The 26,059-nt window shown below is 48.2% G+C and overlaps 9 protein-coding genes across 9 annotated transcripts; 5 read left to right on the forward strand and 4 right to left on the reverse strand.

Annotated features, from left to right (window-relative positions):
- Positions 1–858: 858 nt before the first annotated feature.
- On the reverse strand, positions 859–3,753 carry LY79DRAFT_526390 (uncharacterized protein; the record flags this gene model as incomplete). The annotated part of the gene is made up of 6 exons (XM_060555834.1): positions 859–1,109; positions 1,179–1,594; positions 1,650–2,682; positions 2,738–3,004; positions 3,063–3,389; positions 3,561–3,753. The coding sequence occupies 6 exons, from the start codon at positions 3,751–3,753 to the stop codon at positions 859–861; spliced, it is 2,487 nt and encodes an 828-aa protein (XP_060408808.1).
- Positions 3,754–4,277: 524 nt separating this feature from the next.
- LY79DRAFT_526298 (short-chain dehydrogenase) lies at positions 4,278–5,171 on the forward strand (the record flags this gene model as incomplete). The annotated part of the gene is made up of 3 exons (XM_060555826.1): positions 4,278–4,326; positions 4,375–4,818; positions 4,876–5,171. The coding sequence occupies 3 exons, from the start codon at positions 4,278–4,280 to the stop codon at positions 5,169–5,171; spliced, it is 789 nt and encodes a 262-aa protein (XP_060408809.1).
- A 2,160-nt stretch (positions 5,172–7,331) lies between these two features.
- Positions 7,332–9,559, reverse strand: LY79DRAFT_569190 (amidase). Its single transcript, XM_060559037.1, has 2 exons — positions 9,314–9,559; positions 7,332–9,257 (listed from the first exon to the last, which is right to left on the reverse strand). Exons 1-2 carry the CDS (start codon positions 9,340–9,342, stop codon positions 7,559–7,561), a joined length of 1,728 nt encoding a protein of 575 aa, XP_060408810.1. The 5' UTR covers positions 9,343–9,559; the 3' UTR covers positions 7,332–7,558.
- A 462-nt stretch (positions 9,560–10,021) lies between these two features.
- LY79DRAFT_594131 (alcohol dehydrogenase GroES-like domain-containing protein) lies at positions 10,022–11,163 on the reverse strand (the record flags this gene model as incomplete). The annotated part of the gene is made up of 2 exons (XM_060561653.1): positions 10,022–11,059; positions 11,113–11,163. The coding sequence occupies 2 exons, from the start codon at positions 11,161–11,163 to the stop codon at positions 10,022–10,024; spliced, it is 1,089 nt and encodes a 362-aa protein (XP_060408811.1).
- Positions 11,164–11,873: 710 nt separating this feature from the next.
- Positions 11,874–12,871, forward strand: LY79DRAFT_583876 (polysaccharide deacetylase; the record flags this gene model as incomplete). Its single annotated transcript, XM_060560362.1, has 2 exons — positions 11,874–11,979; positions 12,045–12,871. The coding sequence occupies 2 exons, from the start codon at positions 11,874–11,876 to the stop codon at positions 12,869–12,871; spliced, it is 933 nt and encodes a 310-aa protein (XP_060408812.1).
- Positions 12,872–13,591: 720 nt separating this feature from the next.
- On the forward strand, positions 13,592–15,477 carry LY79DRAFT_653279 (transmembrane amino acid transporter). Its single transcript, XM_060562595.1, has 3 exons — positions 13,592–13,992; positions 14,046–14,475; positions 14,534–15,477. Exons 1-3 carry the CDS (start codon positions 13,809–13,811, stop codon positions 15,327–15,329), a joined length of 1,410 nt encoding a protein of 469 aa, XP_060408813.1. The 5' UTR covers positions 13,592–13,808; the 3' UTR covers positions 15,330–15,477.
- Positions 15,478–17,113: 1,636 nt separating this feature from the next.
- Positions 17,114–18,613, reverse strand: LY79DRAFT_526387 (uncharacterized protein; the record flags this gene model as incomplete). Its single annotated transcript, XM_060555833.1, has 2 exons — positions 17,114–17,850; positions 17,902–18,613. The coding sequence occupies 2 exons, from the start codon at positions 18,611–18,613 to the stop codon at positions 17,114–17,116; spliced, it is 1,449 nt and encodes a 482-aa protein (XP_060408814.1).
- Positions 18,614–20,580: 1,967 nt separating this feature from the next.
- On the forward strand, positions 20,581–22,275 carry LY79DRAFT_594135 (major facilitator superfamily domain-containing protein; the record flags this gene model as incomplete). Its single annotated transcript, XM_060561654.1, is given in 8 exon segments — positions 20,581–20,882; positions 20,946–21,029; positions 21,105–21,288; positions 21,341–21,414; positions 21,432–21,735; positions 21,905–22,016; positions 22,056–22,132; positions 22,162–22,275. The coding sequence occupies 8 exon segments, from the start codon at positions 20,581–20,583 to the stop codon at positions 22,273–22,275; spliced, it is 1,251 nt and encodes a 416-aa protein (XP_060408815.1).
- Positions 22,276–25,246: 2,971 nt separating this feature from the next.
- On the forward strand, positions 25,247–26,059 carry LY79DRAFT_471884 (uncharacterized protein; the record flags this gene model as incomplete). The annotated part of the gene is made up of 1 exon (XM_060553213.1): positions 25,247–26,059. A coding segment is annotated over one exon (813 nt), but the record flags the coding sequence as incomplete, so codon positions are not given.

The following is a 26,059-nucleotide window of genomic DNA, read 5'->3' on the forward strand; positions in this document are numbered from 1 at the left end:
TCCTGCCCGGTACCCAACGATCAGGCCCACCCCTTTCAGGAAAAGGCCGACCCATGGAATGGAGAACTTGGCTGTCGAAGCTCCTGAACCACTTGTCAAAGTTGCGGTTCTTGGGAACGACCTTGACATCCGGATAAATTTCGATGAGCTCCGCCGCCCAGAAGCAGGACAGATCAGTCACTGCACTGTACACATCAAAGAACTCGTCCCGGTCCTCTCGAGCGAAAGGCCCTCAGCGTTGACTTCCGGCCAAGTGGCTATTAAGGCCCTCTCAAAACACAGACAGTGGCTAGGCTTTTCACGGGAATCGAGGTCGTAAAAAACATATTTGAAGCCTAGTTCCCTAAGGGCCGCCGCGAGTGAATTTGTGCCTGTCCGGAGCATGCAGACATACAAGACCTTTGGGAGACCAGCATCGCGAGCTCTGTCTTCAGGAGTGGCTATGGTGGCGGCGAGAAATCTTGGAGGTGTCAGGTTAAAGTAACAGCTATCGGCCTGTTTCGCACTCGGGGAACCCTGAAGCCATGGAGCTCCTTATTTGAAGTAATTTGCCTTGGTTGTATCCGTAGTGCAGCTTGCCCCAAATGCCACCTGGCCCATAACTCCTAAAATCTGACATATTACCCAAGAGTGCGTCAGAAGCCGTCTCTGCCCGTCAGTACGGGGAGCGAGAAATGGCACGAATAGTCAGCTTATTCCTCGGCTCTCGCTGTCTTGATGTCTGATCCTCGATGATTGACGGCACCGTATTGCCTTATCGCCCAAGATGAGTCATCTGCAGGTTCCTTCCAAGCGATGTCGTTTAGGACCATCTTGCCGAAGTCTGTAGGCGAATCGTGCATAGTATTTCCAGTGTCCTCAAGTGACCTGCTGCGGCCTGTTGCGCATAAGAAGCTCTCGATACTTTTCGAGGCTCTTCCCAATGATATTTATGAACGGCCATTGCGTATTACTCTTGAAGAAATGCGCCCAAATTTTAAGGACTGCTAGACTCAGCGATGCGGGATCCCGATCTGTTGGCGTCTCGAGCCCATCGTCTTCAAAGTCGACAACGTCGTAGGCCTCTTCCACGATGCAACGGACCCAATGTAGTATTCTGTCTTCGCTATCTGTTGCATTTTGTCAGCAGAGTGTTCAGTTAACGTCAAATGGCCCGAACTTGTCGTTGGTTGACTTACCACTAAGCGGTGTTGAGCTTGTGGAGACTGTAAGAGACGAAAGCCACTTGCTGAGCAAAACGGCACATTCGAGACCCGACAGCGAGTGGCGGACGCTCCAGAAAAACGCTTGACTGCGAGCGACACGGTCGACACCGAGCCTGACAGGAATGCTGAGCATGTGAGCAGCATACAGAAGTGCGGTAGTGACACCGCTGCTGCGTTCCACTGCAGGAGACCGACTAATAGCTTTCGCGATGCGTACGGGGTCTCGCGTCTCGAGCAATCTATATGGACCAAGGTGCAGGTAAATCCGAACGTATGCCAGTCCAAGTAAAGAGCTGGAAGTAAAGGGGATAGGCCCATTCTCATTGTTCGGGTCAAGGCTCGATTCGGGAGCCTGTTGCCAGCCCGCAGTCCACGACCGGAGTCCGCGTCTGAATCAGAGAGGTCAGTACTCAGTTCAGACCGAAGACACAAGGATGAACTCACTCAAGCTTGTCAACCTCCTCGCTTGGCAAAGATGCCGAATGGTCCATCACTGGCAATGAAAGATCCCGGACGATATATATTCTCTGCAGCAGACCATGCAAGAGAATGTAATTGCCCAGGGGTGTTGGGATAGGGTCAACAGGCGCTGTGCCGTCCGTGTTACGCAAAAGCAACGATAGCGCATCTTGGAAGAAGAGCTGTTGCTTCCCAGCCTCGCGGCGAGCAACCTGCCATTGACATGCAGTTTGTGCTTTCCATTCCCCAGTAGAACACGGCAGCCGAAGACCGACCTCGTTGCTTCGCAGAACAGGGTACACGTTGTATGCAATACTGTGTGTGTGCATGAAGGAGAAGGCGATGAGCTTCGCCCGACGCGTAGATTCTTGTCGTACCCAGGCAAGCCAAGAGGCTTGGGGTGAGTTCTTTTCTGCAGCAAGTTCTGACTCGTTCTCTTCGTGCAGTCCGATTTCACGGAGAACCTGTGCCAGCAACGTTTGTAAAGCAAACGCTTCTTGCATTAGCGACACCTTGGGTTCCCAGGTAGCATAGCCCATAAGAGCGATCAGAGCTCGCACCGTCTCCACGGGCTCCCATGAGCCCCAGTCCCTTTCTCGGATGCCCCTTGATTCACGGCGCTGGGGTGACACACTGTGGAGATTGAGGGAAGAGCCGGCCCTGGCTCCAAACTTGTCAGACTCATGCACGAGTCTTTCCAACATAATGACCTTGCCAGCATGAAATAGTCTCTCGGACATGCGATGCTCAAAACAGTACTGCGCTCCAACAGCGGCGAGTCCGAGTATGAGCTCCAGCGAGTGCTCAGATATCCGCCATGTCGGGGTGTGGATGAAAGGCATGTGGGAGTGGAAACCTTCGAAGAAGGAAGTCATGTAGCGAGTGAGAGCATGACGGGAAGGAAACTTGAAATCCGGGCCAAGGAGGTCTCGGAACGTCTCTATGGAAGTGTTGAGGCGGAACCGCTGCTCTTCCGAGACACGGTACGGCTGCGACTCGGTGTCAACCGACCGATGGCCTTGGCTAAGAGTCAGCTGGGCTTCGGGTTCATGTTGTCCGTATTGCTGACTTACTTGTGTCTGGTAGGGCCTCGGATATGCGATTGCCTGTAGGCGCTGACGGTAGCCATGAACTGAACGGAGTGCCCGGACAGGTTCTGCTGTTTCGAGCCCCAGGTGTAGTAGTGCCCTCCCTCGATTCTTTCACCGTCGAGTCCGTGACCTCGTTTTCTCGATCGGGGCCATGGAAGTATGGGCTCCATTCCGCTGGCAGGCCGACACCATCGAGAAAGTTGGCGAACTCTCTGAAATGGGCGTCAAATCCTACAGCATCCTGATTGCCTAGAACTTTCCGTGTAAGCTTTCTTGTGGGAAAGTCGGGCGTTGCCAATCAACCAACCGTTTTCATAGAACTGGTCCGTGAGTAAACTCTGCTGATACGAAGCATCTACAAGAGCATCGTTTCTTGGGACCGCCATGGGATACAGATCTGCAGACGATACAGGTGGCTGTTGTGCCCAATGGTCCACACTCATTCCTGAAAGGGACACAGCAGCGGCCAGATCAGCTTCAACCGGGCTGTGGTTCTCCCCGGAGTCCGGCTCCGACTGACCCTCTGGGGACTCGGATCCATCCTCATGGAAAGCGATCCGCTGATGGCGGGTCAACAAGTCTCGCCGAGCAAAGGCTGCCCCACATCGACAAATAAAGGGCTTTTCCTTGGTGTCTGGCAAATGACCAGCAGATTAGCATGACGGCGCGTGGCATTGCCCCAAACTTCAGGTCACGGTACGAGCTAGAATGCGTCCGGAATGCAACAGCGAGGAGTAGTTCGACCGAACGTCCGTCCACTCCAACACTTGGATATAGGAACACGAATATGGATGAGATGACTGACGTGTTCGCACATGGCGCTCTAAGTGCTCGGTGCGCTTGAAAGTTCGCCCGCAGTGAGGGCATGCACGCGCGTTAGGGCCGTTACCGGTTCGCCTCCTTCGCTTGACTGGGGTCGAATGCGGTCGCGGCAGCTGCTGCGGCGGTTGCGGCGGCTGCGGCTGTGGGTGTATATTCGTGCCATTGTGAGACAACATGCTATTATCACGTTGTGAGATATTTTTGGAGGTGTGAAAGACCGGGGAAGTTGGAGAGAAGTGTGGATTGGGGCATCCTTGGGCTTATGTTGGAGAAGACGTGATATTCGTGTGGGTCGTTTCTCGTCCACAGATAACCTCCAACTGCCGTGAATCGCCCGTTATCTTTTGGAGACTGACTCGTAACCACCCACCCTTGACACGATACGACCCTGTTACTCTACTTTACTTAGTTTATCTAGTGCTTGGCATTTTGGTGCGACATGGATGGTGCTCCATAGTGGCAATTGGATGCTTATTCTGTCCCACACCGAAATCATATCGTCTGCTTCCCCGCAGTATCCATCATTTCGATACAAGAGCGGATTGGACGGAGCAGAAAATGAAGCTGGCGTACGTAGGACTTGATTCAAGTTGATGGCATCCGATGCTACGATTTAACTACTTCACATTCAGGCGCGACTGACGGACTCTTGGATATATTATTTTGTGATCCAATGAAAGAGTCCCCCGCCATATTCAGCATGTACAGGTTTCCGGGAGTTGCCCTCATTACTGGTGCGGGAGGAACTGGTAAGATCTCTCTAGCTTCCAAGGACAGAACCTGACATACTGGTGCAGGCATTGGCTCCGCCGTTGCCAAAGGCTTCGCGCGATCCGGATGTTCGAGAATTGCTATTACCGACCTGAACAAAAAGTCGCTAGCAGACACACGGGAAGCAATTGGTCAAATTGATCCCGAAACCCAGGTGATGAGTCAAGAAGGAGATATCTCAGATGAAGGCTTTGTCAACACTTTCGTGGAAAAAGCTAATGAGAGATTCGGTCGTATCGATTACTCTATCAGTTGCGCCGGGATTCTAGGAGAATCATTGCGGTCACACGAAACATCAACGACCGCTTTCGACCGCATCACAAATGTCAACTATAAGGGTAGCTGGCTGGTGTCTCGTGCTGTTTTACGCAACATGTTAAGCCAGAAGCCGTATGAGGAGCATCCGGGCCAGCGAGGAGCTATTGTCAACATTGCTAGTCAACTCGGTATCGTTGCACGGCCAGCGGCTGGTAAGTGGTATCATCTTTCTGCTTTTAAGGATAAACTACTAACATGGTGGTATATAGCGCCATATTGCGCGTCTAAAGCTGCAATCATCAATATGACTCGATCAGATGCTATAGATTATTCTCGGGATGGAATCAGGGTTAATTGCGTTTGTCCGGGCATGATTGCCACGCCAATGACAACCGCATCCCAAGAACTGATTCAGAGACTGAAACCTGCCATCGATATTGCACCCATGAGGCGGATGGGAAAGCCCGAAGAAGTGGCAGACGCAGTGCTATTTTTATGTTCCAGTCAATCCTCGTTTATTCAAGGGCATGCATTGGTGGTTGACGGGGGATACACTATCAATTAGTGTCGAAGGTTCGGGGTAATGGGAGCATTCATATTTCTTGAAGATGTTTTCATAATTGCAGCGGGAAACTGGCAGATATATCAAAGGGATTTTGAGCTCAACTGTGACATATCTAAACATTTTAATTCGTTGGAACTATTTTATTGCATGTGACTAGTTGAATGTCTAGTAGTATATGTGTGGGAAGAGGGACAGTCAATAAATTGTGAGCTTGGATGCGACCTATCACTATATTGACTAGAGACATAACATACACTTGACTGTGAGGGGGTAAACTGCATAACAGTGAGTTGAACACGTCGATATGGTATGTAGGTTTGTTTTCTTCGGGAACTAATACAAGCTACCCTCTAGGTTGCTTGTAGATAGTTCTTGCCGCTACCTTTGCGTATTCGAAGTTCTTTGGTCAAGATGAATATCCTCTTCGTTCATAAGAACGTTCTTTTCGAGCTGTTGATCCGTTGCAAAAATCTGTCACTGTCACTTCATCAGATGAAAGGGCGTAGGAAGGCCAAGAGATAGGCCAGACCCATCCAAGTTGATGCCAAGCTCTACGTCGATGATTTGCTTCCGAACCTCAGCGATCACGTATACATCTGAATGCCATTCCCCCCCTAGGAAGGTCCAAGACGGATAGGCCTTAGGAAACCGAGACGAGTTTTAGACATGACAGGCAGACAAAAGAAAGAAGAGCATGACCCCGAAACTTATTTTAAACATGGAGTGTGACCTTCATGAAGTGCTCAAGTCCAAGACCTGTAGTACCTCAGTTTCTAAGCAGAACAACTACTTAGAGTCATTCGGAAGTCAATTATCATAACCATCATCACTCATATCTAACGCCACATGCAGTCGGTTACAGCAGCAGTCAAAGAGGGCCACGAGGAAGCGCTGAATTAGTTATGAGCAATCATATGGTCCGGATATTTGGGCATTAGAGTCCATGGACGAGATGCTCGCAAAGCCATTCAAGGGCTTCAACTAGTTGGCCATGAGCTGTTCGATGGTAGCCTGTTCCGCGAGGTTTTTAGGTATGATAATTTTGAATTCTTGGCCCTTTTACTTATAGAAGCTTACGTGCTGCTTGCGTTGTGTGCTCCGATGTGAGTGTGTGTTAGTTTCGCCGTTCGATTAGACAGGATATCAAACATCCGTTGTGTGTCTGAAAGCTATGAAAAGCTCAGTGTAGAGGACCCTCGAGCTCTTTTATGCTAGATAAACCTGTGTTTTCCTTCCCACCAAAAAGCAGAGAAACCTCGTTGAACCGGCAGAATATTCAAAACCACGGGATATTTGTTGCTAGTTCCTATGACCCTTGAATCACGGATGGCTACGTTTTAGTGGTGGATTGCAAGATGCTGGTTATCGTATGGGAACTGCATCGCAGTGACCAATTCAAACGTATCTTGAGCATGCTCTTATAGACTGTAGAAGGCAATGGCGGCGATTCTGACAGCAGGCTCAAAGGTACTAAATTGCACAACCACGTGTGTGCAGAAGCAGGTATCTCCGGCTCCTGACAGGGCTAGCCCTGCTACCTCACAGAAGTTCTGCAATGCTCGAAACTCGTGAACACGCCAGACTACATGGGAAGCCTGATGGGGCCGGTGCCTGTCTGGTTCTTGCGTAGACTAAATGTGCCAATATCCTTCATATTTCCAACCTGTCCTGATACATCGCTTGCATGACGATTTTACCTCATCGTACTTGACTTTGCTGATTCCGCTAGCCGTTGCACTCGGTTGAAATACGTTGTTTTCCCAAGTGCAAATATTCGACATTTGGGACTCGGTTGCAAGTGATATATCTTGTCCGTGGTTTTTTGACTTCTTTTGCGGATCATTCGGCGCACATGGAAAACTATACGACTGGATCGCCAAGGATTGAATGTTCCACACAATGCGTAATGTACAATTTGACGAGGCAGCTGTTTTTGAAGTGGCCTTTGTTGGGTTGGGAATGAGAGAAGGTTACGTTGAAGGCGTCCGAGGGGGCTAGGGTGAGAGAATATGGGGGTCGCAAGACAACAGCCTGTCGTTTTTCATTTTCCGTCGCAAGTATCCACGTGGGTAGGGGGGAGAGGCATGGACACCACGATCTACCAATCAACACTGACTTGAGGCGCTCTTTCGGCATCATAAGCAATGACAAATCATCTACGGCGAAAATGAAACATTATATAAGAAGAGATGTAGGAAATAGAATCCACGTTAAAGAAAGACCAGGCATAAACGTTGAGAAGGGTGGAATAGAGTCGTTTGTGCTCAATCACGGCAATGAATGTGATTTTGATACGCCAACAGGCTATGTATCATACGTTGTGAACTAATATAGGTGCCGGAATGGAATTGTTAAAACCCTTATTGGAGCTGCCTATGATAGAGGGCCTAAACAGAAATCTTAACTCGCTTGAGGCTTGGTGATGTCGTACCATTTACCTCAGGCATTGGCCTTCCATCAACTTTTGGGTGCGTTCCAGTGTTCGGAGATTCTGGGATGGGTTGAACTACATTCCCGTGGCCCTTGATGCTTTTCCAGTCGAAGTTGGTTTCCCAGGCAAACCCAACATTGAGCACTTTCTTGTCTTGCCATAATCCACCGATCACCTGCATACCCACCGGCAGTAAAACTTGTCCATTGTCTTTCGCAGGAAGAAAGCCAACGGGTATAGACATGGCAGGATGTCCTGTAACGTTGAAGACGGCAGTATTGGTTGTCAGGCCAATTGTGGGCTCAAAGGAATCCAGAACTGACTCACGGGATCCATGTCGTGGTGCAACAAAGGGTGTTGTTGGCATGATGATAACATCGTAGGTTTCGAATACCTTTTGATAGGCATCGCTGATCTGTCGACCAATGTTGACAGTCTTACTATACAGGCCGGGAAATCTTTCAGAAAGATATAAGCCATTGATGATGGTGTTCTTGGTGGAAGGGAAGAGTTTCTGGAAGCTCGAGTTAGACCAAGGCAACCGAGCCTTATCGAATTCGGTAAGACCCAGGCCTCTTCGTCCAGAAGTTCTTCCTAGAATACCCGAAGAGCCAGCGATACGCTGCTGAATTGTCCATATTGAAGGCCCATCTAAGTGGAGAGGAACAGACACTTCATCAATGGTCGCTCCCAATGACTCTAGCTTTCGAGCAGCTGCGATGACATGGTCTCTCACTCTGGGCTCAATGATTTCCTGGTTGAAGCCTTCCTTCAGAAGACCAATCTTCACCCCTTCTAAACGGCCAGACGATGATTCAAGAGAAGCAAAAAAGTCATAGGAGCGGTGAGCAGCAGCTCCCAAAGACTTGTCGTCAATACCGTCATAACCCGAAATAGTATCCAGGCATCGTGCAACTTCCATGACTGTCCGGCACAAGGGACCGGCGTGGTCGTCGATTGAATCGCCGCTTGTGATACCCGTGAACGGCACTAGTCCATGGGTAGGCTTCAACCCAACGCAACCACAGAATGCTGCAGGAACCCTGATACTACCGCCTTGGTCTGTTCCGAGGGCGATGTCAATCTTTCCGGAGCCAACTAGAGCCGCACCGCCGGATGTGCTACCACCAGTAGAATATCCTTGCCCGTACGGGTTTTCGATGGTTCCCTGAGCGCTGGTGAAAGATGCAGTCGAGTTGCAGAAATGTTCACACGTCGCCGTGCCCAGTATATCAGCCCCAGCGTCCAGGACGCGTGACACTACCGTTGCGTCTGTGGAAGGTGTCCACGGGGGAAATGCATCGCTACCGAAAAACTGCGGTACACTCGCAACGGCAATACAGTCTTTCAAGCATACGGTTTTCCCTTTCAAAGGCACCAAAGCAGAGTCCGCATGGGAGTTGCCCTTGATCAGGAACCGATAGGCCCATGCATGACCAAAATCTTGTTCCTCTGATGTAGGAAGACGTATTCTTTCGCGGGGATATCGTTCCGTGTTGGGAACCGGCTGGTAGTCAGGCAACTTTTCGATACGGATTGCGCAATCGTGGACCGCGGCAAGGAGCCTTTGGTAGTCTGCCGACTCTTCGGGTTTGATTGAAAGACCAAGTGGCTCAAGGAGTTTTTCAACGTCTCCCTTTTGCACGGGGTTATCCCTAATCCATGAAAGATGAGTTACTTGGTTTCACTTAAGACATAACAGGCTACTAACGTGGAGATTTCCTTGAAGAAGACGGACATGTTGAGTTATTGGGGCTCCTCGTCTGCCGAGTTACCAATGTGTTGTGATGGTTCTTCGCGGGCAAAGTATCAGACAAAAGGTTCTTCATAAAGATTTGAGAACTGAATCCATTTCGAAGTTGCGGGAAATTATGGAATGCTTTTTACGACAAACATTGGTCCAAAGAGTGGCCCGGCGGGCTCTCGTTGACAAACACATTGAAGTCGCCATATGGTATGATGGTAATCAGCAGACTGACCCCGACGTGATTGGTGACCCCACCACGATTCTGGTTGGATGGGTCTGTGGGGTAAGCAAGGGACGAACGCGGATCCCAGTTGGGGAACTCTGGTTGACCCCAACCCGACACAGGTGCGGGAGTTTGATAAGAACGATGCAATGCCTCAGCATTCGATAAAACTTTGGGTGTGTAGCACAAAATGCAACAGTTGGAGAGTAATAGAGAAAGGGGAAGAGAGCACACTGCTAGATAATCGAATATGCCGAGATTACCGAAACCCAGTTCGGTTGAAACTGCTGGTCCGCACGATCTACATCGACACCTCGGTCCTCACGACTTTCATGCGCAAAACAGTTTGAAGCCTGCCTTCCTATTTTACATTCTTCAGTTCAAGTTTCACGGTCATTCAAGTTATGAGTTATGACCCCTACCACCTCAACCTTGAGTGTATCCCTGTTTCATTCTGTTACTTTAACTACAAGTCTACCCTTGAAATCGCTGTTTTGATACGTTGCGAGGATTCCAGGAATCTCATCAAAGGACACCAAGGTGATGTGTGATCGGATGTTAGCCTTCTCTACAACCTCCATCATCCTTTCAGTTGACTCTCTACTAGCCACATAGCTTCCGCGAATGGTGAGCTCCCGAAAAATGATCACACTTGAATCAAACCTCCAGTTTTCTGCTGGTAGACCTAGAATACCCATTACACCTCCAATCCGAAGCAGTGTTAGAGACCAGTTATTGGCTGACAGAGAGTCTGTACAGACTACAACGGCAGCGAGTCCTTCTCCTCCCGTAAATTCCATGATCGTAGCTGCGGCATCTTTTGAGCCAGAGTCGACAACTAATGAGGGTTTCAAATCCTGATTTTTCATCTCAGTAGCCAATTGTCTCCCTGCTAGGCGACTGTCAACTGCTACTGTACGAAAGCCCATCGCTCTAGCAAATTGTAAAGCGAGGAAGCCGAGACCACCGATGCCGACGATGCCTACAGTGTCTCCAGAGTCTAGCCCGGCTGTGGCTTTTTCTAATGAGCCCCATACTGTCGCACCAGCGCACATCAGTGGCGCTGCTTGGTCGAACGGCAAGGACGAAGGTAAGTGAACTGTCGTTTCGGGGTCTATAGCAAGATACTCTGCGAATGCTCCGTCATGTTGGAATCCCGCGGTTTCTCTTCTGCTGCAGAAGCGGGGATCTAGTCGATTGTATGTGCGCTTCGCCAACCCGCAGCCGCTGCATTGGCCACAGGAGTTCTTGAAATTGAGAGCTCCGACTCGATCACCAATTTTCCAGTTATTACCGCAATTCTTTCCAACAAGGACGACGGTACCAGAAGGCTCATGAGACGCGGTCATGCCTAAGCGTGATCCGAACTGACCCTGTAGAACCTGCAGATCTGAGTGACAGAATCCGGCCGCGTGAACTCTGATAAGAAGTTCATTCTCACGTATGCTTGGCACATCCTTCTCGACTAGCTCGTATGGTTTGTGATACTGGGTTGAAATTAGTGTCAGAGAAAACAGAACGAGACATCGGGGACACCAACCTCGGAGATTTGCCCTGCGCGCATTCTGCGTGGAATGTTTGCCCATGACATATTCGTCGTCGGTGGCCAATGTTGAACCGACCACAGGCGATGATATGCAATGGAGAGCTGCAATTGAATTGATCTACCGGGTTTTTTTCTTATTAAAAGAGCATGGTTCAAGGTATCGTTCTCATATCATTAACTGTCAGACCTGCTAACCATGCGATGATATTGAAACTCCAGACTGACATTGTGAGTTGGAGATAATCCTTATCTTGGGTGCGGAGTCGGCTATTAGCGCATATCAGGCAAGTTTCTTCTCCAACTCCATCGTCTCCTCTTATCAGTAACTCCAATGCTAATCCGAGGCCGGACAACCTCCATGTCAAGAAGTTTCGATTAACACAGTGTAAAACCCCAATAAACGCTGCCATAATATCTGGATTCGCCTTAATCAGTTAGATAGGCCGAGCTACCCCACCAAATGTTAAAGTTTATGAGAGAACTTACGCTATCGTAATGTTCGGTAAACTATCGGTAACGACTCGATAAGAAAAGATTTACCCCTCACTGGTTCATTGACCTGTGCCCGTAGACTCTCTCCATAAAAGCACGTTTGTCACTCCCAATCAGCTTTGCTACCGTCTCCTATCCACTAGACCCTGGATCCCTTGCGAACGCGCGTAAACCACTATCTCAAATAACAACGCGGAAGACGCCCAACCCTTCTTCATCCGACCAAGAACGGCAATCTGGCGAATACCCAATCCTGAAACACCATGGGAAAGAAGCGTGTTCTCGTCAGTTATGGCGTCGATGTTGATGCAGTCGCTGGGTGGCTGGGATCGTATGGTGGAGAAGACTCCTCAAACGACATCAGCAGAGGTGAACCTGACCCCAAGACCTTGTGCTGCAGTTGGTGACCCGAAGGTAGATCTAACTTTTTCCAGGATACTTTGCGGGAACCATCGGCGTCCAAAGAGTTCTAAAGTTGCTCGCCAAATACGATATCAAAGCGACATGGTTCATTCCCGGACACAGCCTTGAAACGTTTCCAGACGATATGGCCGCGGTTCGAGATGCAGGCCATGAGATTGGTCTCCACGGCTACTCGCACGAAAACCCAACTGATATGACGATTGAACAACAAAGGGAGATCCTTGACAAGACATATCGAATGCTTACAGACTTTGTGGGCAAGCCTCCTAGAGGCAGCGTTGCTCCGTGGTGGGAAACAAGCAAGGAGGGTGCACAGCTCCTGCTTGATTACGGTATCGAATATGACCACAGTATGAGTCACCATGACTGCCAGCCGTACTACCTGCGGACTGGTGATGAATGGACTAAGATCGACTACAAGAAGAAACCTAGCGAGTGGATGAAGCCGCTCGTTAGGGGCCAAGAGACCGGGCTAGTAGAGCTTCCATCCAACTGGTATCTGGACGACCTTCCGCCCATGATGTTCATTAAAGACGCACCCAACAGTCACGGCTTCGTTAATGCGAGAGATGTGGAGGACATTTGGAGAGACCACTTTGACTACTTCTACCGCGAGTACGATGAGTTTATCTTCCCATTGACTATTCACCCAGACGTATCGGGTCGTCCACATGCACTTTTGATGCATGAGAGACTCATTGAGTACATGAAGAAGCATGAGGGTGTTGAGTTTGTTACAATGGAGCAGATATGTGACGACTTCAAAGCAAGGACTGCGCCTTCACCGGGAGCCATTATGCCCGCAGAGAGAGGCGCTATTCTCAAGAAATCACCATGATAGGAAACAGTCAGTCATCAACTCGATGTCATCTGGTCGCGAGGAATTATATCAGGGCTCGTGGTCTGTCGTAGATTCTATACCATTTCACTTGATGACCGATCAGATGGCTTTTCCCCTGCTTTTCTTTTTTCTCTTTTTTTTCTGTAAGACCAGTCCGAATGTGAAGCAAGTGGAATTCATGTCGAAGCACAGAAATGTAGTTGCCCAAGCAGACCCACATAGTAGGAGGACATACTAACTTCACCGATCACCCAGGTCTTATGTCCATTTGCCTTTGACATAGCGGCGTTCTCCCACAATACTACCACTACCGCTGGCAAAGCATCCCATTTAGCGCTACAAGAAAAGATCAAAAACCCCTCCACCCATATTCCCGGCCTTGCGTCTCAAAGTAAAGAGTTGAACATTGACACCTCGCCAAATACGTGTACATCATTTCATTATGCAGCACCTCCAAATTTGTCCCCATGCCTATCCTACGAATCGCCCTCGGCTCGCCAAGAAGTGGATCTTGGAGTAGTAGATCTATCACGACTCCGACTCTGCACTGAGGTCTCGAAGGCTTACTCCAACATCTTGGCAATTCCGTACCCCAACCTTATTGCGCTAGCCTTGCTAAACCCCGCAAACTCGCGTCAAACCCCTGGACACGCACTTTCAACTTTGACTGCCGACTTGGCACGGTGACCCACAAACCTTGGAGCTGCATCTGAAGCTGCCATATTGATGCTTATCTTTGGTCGGAAACGCTTTGCCGTCACGAGATAAGCAACACCTGTGTTCTTGTTCTTACTGGTGAATGCTCCCAGTCTGGCGAACATCATATGATCTATAAATGGTATTGAGGCGATATCTTGAAACCCTGCAGCGATAACTTCAATACGCCTTTCCTCAACGAAAAGAACATTGGTTCATTGAGCCAAACATCAGTGACATGTCTCAACCCAATTCAGAAAAGGCTGACGCCATTACGCCGGCGCCGGCTCGCAGTAGTGGAAGCATTGACGCGGGCAAGCTCGAAAACGCCGAGGATGCATTCGAGGTCTTCAAGCGTAGTGAAGGATCAGTTGACTTCCGGACAGTTGGCTGGATTCAAGCCTCGGTCATCTTTCTCAAGGGTAAAGCGGTTTCTTCTTTACGATAGGCCAAATTTGAGTCTAACTTGTTGCAGTCATATTTGCTACCGGCGTTCTCACGATTCCCTCCGCCATGTATGTCCTCGGCGCACTCCCAGGTGCCATCAACGTCTTGGGCTGGCAATTTCTGAATACATACTGTGCCATCATCCAAGGAAACTTCCGCAACACTCATGCTGGTTGTCATTCCATTGCCGATATGGCTCATGTAGTTGGGGGTGTCTGGCTCAAAGAAATTGTTGGAGTCTTATTTCTTGTCACGTATGCGATTGTTGGCGCGTCCGGAATCTTTGGTACATCGGTTGCTTTCAACGCCCTCTCGAACCACGCTATTTGCACCAACTATTACATGTTGGTTGCAACAGCTGCAGTTTTCATTCTTGCTAGCATTCGCAAGTTTGAGAAAATCGCGTGGTTGACGTGGGCTGGGTTCCTGTCCGTGTACATTGCCGTCTTTATTGTTGTGTAGGTCCCACCTGCTGATTGATCTATGCAAACAATCCATTTGCTAACAATTTCACAGAGTTGCCGTCACGCAGGTGGACAGACCTGCCGCTGCTCCACAGACTGGTGATTTCGATCTCGGATACCACGTTATTGGCAACCCTAACTTTGTCACCGGCATCACGTCCGTCGCTACTATCTTCTGTTCCGGCGCAGGCACTTCTGCATTTCTTCCTGTTATATCGGAAATGAAGAAACCAAGAGACTACAACAAGGCCGTGTATCTTTGCATGGGAGTTGTCACAGCTTCTTACTTGACTTTGTCTCTCGTAGTCTACCGTTGGTGCGGCCAATGGGTGGCGTCCCCTTCTCTGGGGAGCGCTGGTGACGTTGTCAAGAAAGTGTCGTATGGCATTGGCCTGACCGGTCTGATGGTCAGCGCATGTCTATACATTCACGTTGCCGCCAAGTATCTCTTCGTTCGACTTCTGCGTAAGTCAGTTCACCTGCAGAAGAACTCGGTTGTCCACTGGTTCGTCTGGATTGGATGCACTTTCGCCATGTCAGCTGTCTCATACCTCCTGGCATCCGGCATTCCCATATTCAACTACCTGCTTGCTCTGGCAGGAAGCTTGACTTTCGCACCTCTGGCGCTTGGTCTCCCAGGCTACCTCTGGATTTTTGACCACCAACACTACCGCCAGGGAACATGGTGGCAGGTGACGGTGTATTGGCTAAATTGGCTTATGATCCTCTTGGCAGTCTTCTTGACTATCGGAGGAACCTACGGTGTTATCCAGAATATCATTGACGCGTACGCCCACGGATTGATTGGAGGCGCGTTTTCTTGCGCGGACAACAGCGGCTCCTCATGATGATGACGATTTAGCAAAGCTGCGTGAATAAAGGAATCGATTTGAAGAGGGTGGATCGTGTTATTTCTGTGTAATTTGATGTAGTTAGACTCTTGAGTTGAATCCTTAGAGGAGGACAAGGATATTGGTAGCAAATGACCATCTGTGCTGATAATGATTACCTAGTTATGATGGATTGCAATTGAATATATACCGACTATTGGTGGAATAGGTTGACACTTTTCTTTGGTGCTCACTCCGTCATATAAATGCAGTTCAGCTTTACATTTGTATAATACGGGGTCTATATCTGGTTTAATTATTAGCATGCGTTTATATCAATATTATATTGAACCTCGCATTTACATCACCACTTTACGTAACACTCGCAAGCATGGTACTTGAGAAGAAGAGAATAAATATTAAATAGAATCTTTACCTAGTTATAAAGGTAGTAACAAATCTAGCAGCTTATGTATACTTTAAGACTAGAGAAACTAATTTTTAAAGATAATTAGTCTCTGGATAAGTATATTAAAGGCTTAAATATATTATTACAAAAACAATTTTTGTATTCTTAAGGGAACTCTTTATTACCTAGTAAAATTACTAGTTATTACAACCTAATAATTTACAGGCAAGAATTACCCTACTAGACAAGGCAAGCGTAGGCGTTTTGACCTTTATAATAATAGGACAATTAAGTTAGTATATAGATAACTCCTTAGAACAAAATAACTATAGCATAAGTTATATGAAAAGAATAAACAGGTTATAAAGTAAAGAATAAGTGCTTAGTAAATACTATACATAAGTACTTATGGTATATAAATATAAGGACTTAATAAAAAGAAATAAGACTTATATATGGGATAGAAACAGAGAGAGAAAACAGTTGATAAACGTCAAAACGGCTAAGAAACGCACAACGGTAGGTTTCTTGAGGTATTAGTTACTAACTGATGATTACTGAATAGTGGACAAATCATACTGTGAGCGCAGAGACAGGTACGCTAAAAGTCTAGAACAAGAGCTTTCCCAGGTTAGAGCTAGTGAAGCTGAGTTTATAGCTTAATAAGACATAATTTATGCCACTGTAAAGAACTCACAAACTGCTAGCTCGCTGTAAAGTCACAATATCGTCTAGTATATCAGACGACAATGTAGAGGAAAACCCCATAGCAAGATACCGAGGTGCAACCGACGCAACAATTAAAGGCTTTTCGCATCAGTCATTAAGAACACTAATGGACATGTGCACTCTGAAGTGTGCGCAAAGCAAAGTCATTGTTACTCCAGCAAAAGTACCGATGGGTCATTTAATATCTCCAACCTAGGGAACTAACAGGACGGATGAAACGACAAGTTCAACTGGTCTAGGACACTAATAGGAATCCCAACAAAGCAAGTTGCAATTCAGGTCTAGATGGAACCATTACTATCTTTGAGAGGTCAACAACGTGACTTGGTCAGCTGCCCTTCACTGACTTGGAGCGCAGGGATAAATTGCATGCTGAACTAATATGTTATAACTAAGCAGGGCCCTAGTTTTGATTTTAGCATAAGCACGCCTTGATTATAATACAACAAGTCTACTATTTGGTCTACCGGTGTGATAATCTCAATTCCATCGCATAGCATTGCGTGAGATCATCTCGGCCCTGTGCAGTGGCTTACGAAAGGAGATATGTATTCAAAGATTCCGACCGGGACAGCCTTAACCCTATGGATCCAAGCCGGGTTCCCTACGTCTTTTATGACCCTATTAGTCAATCTGTGATATGTACTTAAATAAGTAGCTAAAACTATTGCTGGAAAGGCGAAACGATAGGGTTGTCGTCCACCCGTAAAACTTCTAATGTAGCTGGATCACGAAATATACTAGGCATTCCGTAATCGCAGAAGTCGTAAAATGCCCGATCGATATCCGTGTAGAATAGTTCAGTTCCAACCCAAGTCGCGTTGTATTGGGTTTGCACAGCCGGAGTGTCAATCGGATCTTCATCTCCTAAACTACCCTGAGCCTGAGCTGGGCTGGAAAGAGAATCATTTGGGGGTTGGAAGCAGTCGGAGTCCACCTCTTGACGTAAATTAGCCACACTAATGCGACTGTCGCTGGGAACTTGCTTCTTAGATTCTGATTCTAAGTTTCTGCAAGTACACTCGGTATCATCGAGCGAGCGCTTATAGAACATGTCTGGGCCTATGAACCGACGTAGTCTTTTGACGAGTCTTGCAACGCCTTTTGCACTACTCCAGATAAGACTGAGGGCCTCTAGGTTTTTGGAACAAGCCTCGAGGTCATTATACGCTAGATCCAACAAACGCTCACCGTCTCGTAAAGCCCGGTAGATGACCGTAGTAGACATTGACATTGCATAAGGCACCAGTGGGAGCGGCGGTAGACCATCGGGCGTTTCTTGTGTGATGATTCCGAGTACGCAATCCGCGGATGCCAGACGTCGCATATACTGGATGCTTCCCGGTCCACTATATCGACAAGAAAGCATTGCGGCAACATGATACCATATGTGGAGGTACGCTGGTCTTTTTAGCATTACTTTTCGTACAAATTCATTAATAGACAACGTACATCTGTGTGACTTTTCAAACCGGTCTAGAGAAATATCCGCTGTCAATTCCGCCAAGGTCGGGAAATCATCGCTGTCATCGGCTGTGGCTTTAGAGCTAGCTTTGTAGACCCGAGTCGACTTCGTCATCAAATCTCCTAGCCGTAGAGAGGTTGCCATAAGCTGTGATCTGTAACTCTCTTGTCGGGGGATGGTGCGGCTAATCCCAATATCGGTATCGTCGATGATGAAAGGAGCAGCACCCATGACCGGTTTATTGAGTCGGTCGAAATTCCTCAACGCCCACCACAGAAGGTCGCATTGCTCTTGGTCAGCGTTAACTGGGACATTCACGTGAAGTGAGATTGACCAAGCTTCACAGATGGCTTGAGATAAATAGCTTGAGGAACGATCCACTCCTCCAAGCCCATCGTTGTGTAAATGCATTAACGCCAAGATTTGAATCTTGGTCACTCGGTCGGGCTCAAGATCCGCCTTCATCGCCGCATCGAGACCAGCAAGCAGCTTTGATGCGAAGTCTGTTTGGCTCAAGATTGACCCATCCTCACGTAGTCGTAGAAAGGGTGTAGCTTGCTTGATTTTGCACGCCACTAAGCATACTGCCCGCACTAAGTAAACAGAGGCATTTCCGTTACTGTAGCTCCGAAACATGCTTCCACCGTTTAGAACAGGGATCAGGTCGTCCAAAAACGTGTTATAGATTGGCAGAAGCATGTCCGCTGTTGACCTAGGTAGGTGAAGAAAAGCACCTTCGTCTTCCAGATAGCGTCTATAATGTTCAGATAGTCTGAGGGGAGCAGTTCTACGCCTGTGTCTAGTGTACCAATGCAACTGGCGCTGTGCGTTCTCTTCGGCAGACCCGTTTACGGTTGGTCGCATATGGTTTCTTCGGCCGTAAGGGTGAATTTGACATGATTCAGGCCGAATTATGTTGACTGTTGTTGCAGGATGTGTTGACAAATCTGCCAGTACAGACTCGGGATTATATAAACTGACGCGACTGGGACTTGGGCTACAATCGCGGGTGCCCATCCCTGAGCCGACCTCAGGTGGCGGACTGTTAGCTGGGTACGGTCTTTCAATTGCTGCAATATGATAACAGCGCTTCTTACGTGCGCGGCAACTATTGCAGGGTAAAAGAAACATTGATGTTAGCCGGTTACAATAAGAAATGATACATCGTGAATGGGTACATATCTTGCGAGGAGCGTTTTTTCCCTGTTGTTCCGGTGGATTGCCATATGATCTCCATATTTTCCGGCCAGCAAACGCAGCGGACCAAAAGTGAATAGCGAATAACAAGTTCGAGGGCCAAGCTTCAGCAACCACTTGTGTTGAAAATCTGCAAGGCAACAACGTCTTCTGTACTGAGTTGGTCGGCAATGCCCTAAACCAAGTGGATTGGGTGAGGGATAAAAAGAGGATAAAGTGCTCTGCTTTGCGGGGAATTTTGCCTCGGCAAGACAAACATATTACACGTATATGTATAGCCCCACTTAGTTAGGTGGTATAGACATTATGGCCACACAATCTAGCTTAGAAATACCCCATAGTATTAACTGGGGCCATGAACAACGGAAGGTCTTCTAGAACGTAGCTAGATAAGCCGAGGAATACTACAAAAAGCATGCATCACCATTGCTATGTTGGGAAAACGCTTGCGACAGAGATTTCTGGTGACTCCTTAGCACTGTAGATTTCTGAATAAACTAAGTATTTGAAATTTCCGTGCGAGGAGACCGTGATATCCAAATGCGAGTGGTTCGTCACCTCGGCTAATGCCAAGAGATAGAACGTTAACAGCTACCCCCACCACATTACTAGTTCCGAATTTTCCCAGGCTGTGTCAACTGCAGCAACCAAAAGTATCACTATCATTGAGAGTCGACGTACCAATCTCGGAGTATCATTAATTAATGTATGCGTATGATTCGGTTCAGAAAGTCTCCGATGAAAATAGAATTACGGTCGAGGAGGTTAAATCGATTCGGCCATGCTACGACATAACATACCCAGAAAATGATCTATGCGTCTTGATAGGGAATCATACCAAGAGACTTTAGATAAAGAGTTGCACAAGTTAGAGAGACTATCAGCTTATATACCCCCATTTGTTCGGTTCAAGGAAAGCTGTTTACTAGATCCATAGACAAACGTTACGTTGTAAAACTGGCCAAGACGGATAACTTGTGCCTGAGACGGATGTTCAAAGAGCGGCTACTAAGCAAATACCCGCGGATAGAATGTAAAGCATTTACTAAGAAATATAGTGGAGAAAGAGCACGTCATCCCGCTCTTGGAAGTCTTAGCCATTGTGGGCACGTCTGCTCTAGGCGCATAGCAATCGTTGCGTCGTAGCATGAAATGAGGCCCTTTGACGCCTCATCATAAAGTTTAATCCCAGAAGCCAAGGGGTTCCAGGTAGGGCGCTGCATTTGTCGGACTTGGGTCTTGAACAGCTGCATTCTCAAGAGAAGGGGAGTGGACTGGTTAAGGAAGCCGGTATCCCGAGAAGATGCTAAGGAATAAATAAAAGTATAAAGGCCTAAGACTTCGAGCCACGTTGAAGAATGAATCAAACCTTCAAACGATTACTTTCACTCCCTGGTTATTTACAACCTACCAATCCGATTTGAAACACGGGGAATATCCTTGGCTCGTTGTACCGTTAACCTGCGCAAATGAATACTATCAACTGCAAAAGCGTCGAGCTCACAGACGAAGGACTGCGCGTTATAAATAATGCAAAGACCGAATCTCTTCGCGATAAAAATGCCGAAGCTATCCTAGAACATAAGGAACAGGTATCTGACGAGGAGAAGAATACACAGTACTTGCCGAGAGTTACGGCGCCTATTGAGGCGCTCGGGCTTGAGAGCTGGCAAGACCTTGAGAAGAAACTCGTCAGGCGCCTTGACATGACACTGATGCCAATGCTATGGGTTCTGTATCTATTTAGCTACCTTGAAAGAGCATTGATCTCGTGAGCTTACTTCTCTCGTTGCAGTGTGGGCAGCGAAAGCTGAGCGGCTGACACTACTTGCAGTCAAGCACGCCTTACCAGCTTTGAAGCTGACTTGATGATTACTGACACACAATTTGCCACGGCAGTTGCAGTTTTGGTTCCTGAGTATGTTTAGACCTTTCATTATATGAACTGTCAATGGAGTAAACAACTGTGATCGCTGACCGGTATTTGACGTAGTTACGTGGCTGCACAAATCCCATCTAACATGATCTTGCCTTACGTTCGGCCCAGCCTCTATCTTCCATGCTGTGCAATCTTCTGGTCAGGAGTCTATGCTTTAATGGCTGGCTTTAAAAGCTATAACGGACTGGTGGCATGCAGAGTTGTACTCGGATTGTGTGAAGCCTCTCTTCTTCCAGGTGTAAGCGTCCTTCCAACCAAGATTGCTCAATTTGGCTCATTTAATGAAACAGGCAATTTACGTCATGTCTTCCTGGTATACGAGAAAGGAAATTGCCCTGAGAACCGCCGTCCTTTACCAGGCCTAGTTCTTGCCATGGCTAGCTCCGGCCTCATTGCCACAGGCGTGTATGAAGGTCTTGAAGGGTCCCGAGGCATGGCCGGCTGGCAATGGCTTTTCGTCGTTTTGGCTTTAGCAGAATGTTGCTGCGCTCTAGTTGCCATGGTGCTACTTCCTGACTATCCTCACTCCGAGACAGGTTCAGCGAGATCGTCACTGACTGAGGATATACGCCTTCTCGCCATTGCACGTATTCAAGCCGATAGAGTCTCACTGCCCCTAGCTAACAGCACTAGCATCTGGTATGGACTCAAGCTTACCTGCATGGACTACAAAACTTGGATTTTTGTCGCCTTTCTATCTCTGCCGCCTACGGATTCCTCAACTTTTTTCCGTCCATTGTCCCCGGATTCGGCTTTGAGTCGAGGACCACGACACTCCTTCTGACGGCACCTCCTTATGTCTTTGCCGCAGTCACATCTTATTTAACGCCCGTAGCTCGAATTACTTCAAAGAGCGAAGCTATCACATGATCGGACCTGTCATCGTTGCCATAATGGGGTATACCGTCTGCACAGCGACAAGCAACGTTCTAGCCCTTTACGCTGCGTCATTCTCATACATCGGTGGTATGTTTGCTGCCAATCCTTTAATCAACACCTGGTTAGTTGGGACTTTGGGCCATACCCCAGAGAAACGCGCGACGGCTATACCTGTTATCAACGTGCTGGGGCAGATCGGCAATGTCATTGCTCCTTACTTTTCCCCCGACAGAGACAGCCCAGGTATCTGATGGCATTTCTCCTTATGACGGGTTTTGCAGTCATAGGTGTTGCATTCTGTCTACTTCTTAAATTTTTCTTGATTAGGTCAAACAAAAAGTTATAGGCAAAAGCACAAGAGGATGGCACTGCGTACAACCCTTACACTCTTTTAACAGGTTTAAGGGAGGGGTACGTCATGAACAAGTGGAGGTGAGACGGAGAGGTGAATGTGACCCAGGCGCGGGCTGAGGGTCATACCATCAAAATGATGCCCATGGGCCACTATGTACATGTTCATTCTTCCACTAGGTTCATGCAATTGCGTCACCTTGTGGCATACCATGGTGTAATTCTCAGGATTTATCTGTCCCAGAACAGCGCATTCCAGGGCACCTAGCTTTCTACTGTGCCAGAGAGTAGGAGAGAATTAATCCAGACACTCTCGCTTTGTTAGCGCTGTCTAGGTTCTTGTGGGCTGTTCAGGAAGCAGCAAAGAATATTATAGCACCTGTAACAGGCAGAGGCGTTGCATAAGCAAGCAAAAGGAAGAGGCTAGTACAACGTAGGTTATAGGAGCTATTAACATATTACAGTGTGTTGCCTATATTAATCTACTAACAAATATTAGTGTAGAACGCGAGAAAGGTAGGGACAATAGACAAGTTAACAAGGAGCTAGATCATGCGCTGCTTACATAATTCCTCTTTGGACTCGGTTTCCAAATTCGGGAGAGGGATAACGTCTGACCCTAGGAGAGTGGAAATGCTAATCGTCTCATCTGACGTCCTGGTCGTCGATCGCATTGTAACCTAGGACAGTACATCTGCTACTCTAGGGCTATTAACACCGGTTGCAGACAATGGAAGAGTTTGGCTAGCTGGGAGCTGGATTGGCACGTGGGACCCCGAGGTGGAGGCGTGAGGGCGAAAACTCGGCCGGAAAGACAGAACGGGACGAGGTACATTGGAAAAGAGCCTGTTTTTGAAGCTAGTTACGGAGCAAACATATCTAATTACCTCTGAATAGCCTGGTTAGCCGTTGATGGATTCTAGTCTTGTCAGTGTGGAGAAGACCCACGCGTGTCTTGATGAACAACTCCACATCCTCGATGAGCAGGGTCTTGAAATCCGTCACGAGATTGAAGCCGAGCAGGAAAGGAAGCTTGGCAAGAACCTCTTCCTGCAGCGTCCAAAGCCTTATGGCCCATGGACTCAGTGCTAGAGCAATGAAGTCCTCGGTCCGCGAGTCCTGGCTTGGGCGCTCTTGAATCACTCAATCAAGGACCTGAACCGCCACTCCATCTAGGCAATAACCTTTCTCCTTAGATGCTTCGATGACAGCAAATGCCATCTTCTTGCTGCATCTTACTGGATGCGCATCGTAGAACATACCTAGAAGTTGTTCTCGTGACGATTGCCCAGTTCGTGCGCCCAGACATGGGATGTGTTCTCTTCTTTTGTTCTATATGTGTAGTGTTAATTGTACGTAGGAAAGGTGGGTGAATATCCTAGTACTCCTGGGCTAATTTACTTACTTTAATTCCCCCTATTGCGAAGTCTGACGAATCATGGGCTAAAGTTGGAAAGCATCAACCTAAGCTTCCCCGCTCAAGGCGTATTGTAGATGGGGTTTAGCCTATCTAGGCAAAGATTGACTTAGGGAATGCCGTAGTGGTGCATCAGTTGGCTATACGTAGTCCTTGATCCTAGGGCGAGAGGAGATAAACGAGATTATATAGGTAAGGCTCTGTCCGTTTACTAGTTGGTCTAAGCGTAAACGTGTTCTTGTACGGAGTAAGTGTGCGAGTTGTCCTAGGGGGTATTGGGAGCGAGTCAACCTTTGTGCAGGGACAGGGGCAGTATAGGAAAGGTGGCATGAGAGATGGAGCCCTAGTCCCAGCCCATGGAGATTAACCTGTTTGTTCTTCCCGCTTTGACCTAATATAAATAGAGTGCTTTTCTAATCCTAACCTAGCTGCTTCATAAGGGTTGTATGTCTGCATTCTTAAATAAAGAATTCCCCTGTCTAAGGTACTTTTAGCCCTTAGCCTCCTATAACCTACTATGTGATCTAGGCTGTAGTAGATCCTGTTGTCTGTTTTTTGCACCATTTTCTATTAGTAGCTATATGAGACCGGTTATAATGCACGACTGCCTTTTTGTTTCTTCGATATCCATGGCGGGAAACAGGGGGGAAGGACGCCCCCTCCTCCAAGAAGAGAAAGAGCGAGAGTTTTTGCTTACTTACCCCCTGAATACTACCTACTGTATGGTTAATACTTAGACAGTGTGCTCTACCACTGTCTAATAAACAACTCATTCCCCTGCCTCTCTCCTTGTGAGCCTTGTTCCCTGATACTTTTGGGATACTTAGGTTGAAGCGTCAAGCTTGTCTTTCGCTTTCACTGTTTACACAATTAGCGCCTTCTAACACACCACGACTAGATGTCGCTATTTTTTAGCAGCATCAGTTTCTTGCTTAGTGTCTATCTCTCGCACATACGCTCTTTTTCCCTGATTTCATTTAACTTGACCACCCCTATTCCGGATTATCGACTGAGCAACAGAGCCACGATGAAGACGGCAATTACAACAACAGGAAATACAATAAGTGCAGCTTGGGTACTGTGGCTGGCTCTTCTCAGCGGCGTCAGCTTCACAGGCGGTGTCCAGGCGAAGGCAAACCTGTGCTTCTTCCCGAATGGCGACCACGCCAAAGATGTGCCATGTGACCCCAACGCCAAAGTCAGCATGTGCTGCGGCAATATAAATGCGTGCTTGAGCAACGGGCTGTGTAGGGATGATAATACGACTAATAGTACGGGCATTGCGTACGCGCGAGGAACATGCTCTGATCCGACATGGCAGAGCCCGGTCTGTCCTCAGAATTGTGTACTAAGTAAGTTCATATCCCGGAAGTGTCCCAAACAAGAACCGTCTCGTCTGTCGTTCGTGAGCGGGAGGGTGGAAAAGAACACCTATTAGAAACGGCAAAGCAAGACTGGGGCGGGAAAGACGAACAGATAAAATGGGAAAGGAAAAGAAATAAACAGAAAAAAAAGAGAAGACCAGAAGGGCAAAAGTGTATACGCAGGCATAACTAACAACCATCTAGACCATGACACGCTAACAAATAAGTATGCCTACGACTTCCGACGCAACGGCGTGCAGGTGTGGCAGTGTGATAGCCAGGGGTTTGGCGTGCCAGGCAAATTCTGCTGCGAGTCGATGGCTGAGAAGACGCGTTGCTGTAGCACGCCAGCTGCCATCTTTGGGCCTCTGATTGCTGCAACACCAGGCAATGCCGCCGCCGTTCAGACGTTTGATATAAATGCCGCATCATTCTCGGCGACTCCAACCCTGACGGCCGCGCCGGCGGCGGACGCAACGAGCCCGCAGACGATAACGAGCGAAAGCGGCACTGCACTGGGCGGAATGCACACGAGTTCTCCCACGGGGTTAAATGGCACCGGCGACGACGACAAAATGCACAGTGGGGAGGGGGGCATCGGGAAGGCAGTAACCGTGGGCTTGGGCATCGGGTCCAGCGTGGGTGGTATGGTAGTGGTATTCGTAGGCATCATGTGGTGGCGCCGCAGGCAGAGGCTACAGAGGGACGCCACGGAACTGGAGAAGAAGAGCACTGCCGGCCAGAGCGACGTAAGAGGCAGCGGCAACTTCACGCGGTTAGGCACAGGCACGGCATACGCCGGCACGAACGCCAGTAGCTATGACGGGAGGGGGCCGGTCAACCATAACGGGAGAGGGCCGATGAACTCAATGGCAACGTTCAGCACTATAAGAACAGTCAGCTCCTGGGGTACAGGCACGTACGCCTTGAGAGCTGACCCGGAGGTAGTAACAAGGGCTAGCAGCGACTGCGACGGGAGCCCGGCCGGTGTCCTTGGG

Source organism: Colletotrichum navitas, assembly GCF_030913465.1.
Source record: "Colletotrichum navitas strain CBS 125086 chromosome Unknown LY79scaffold_98, whole genome shotgun sequence".
Taxonomy (NCBI): Eukaryota; Fungi; Ascomycota; class Sordariomycetes; order Glomerellales; family Glomerellaceae; genus Colletotrichum; species Colletotrichum navitas.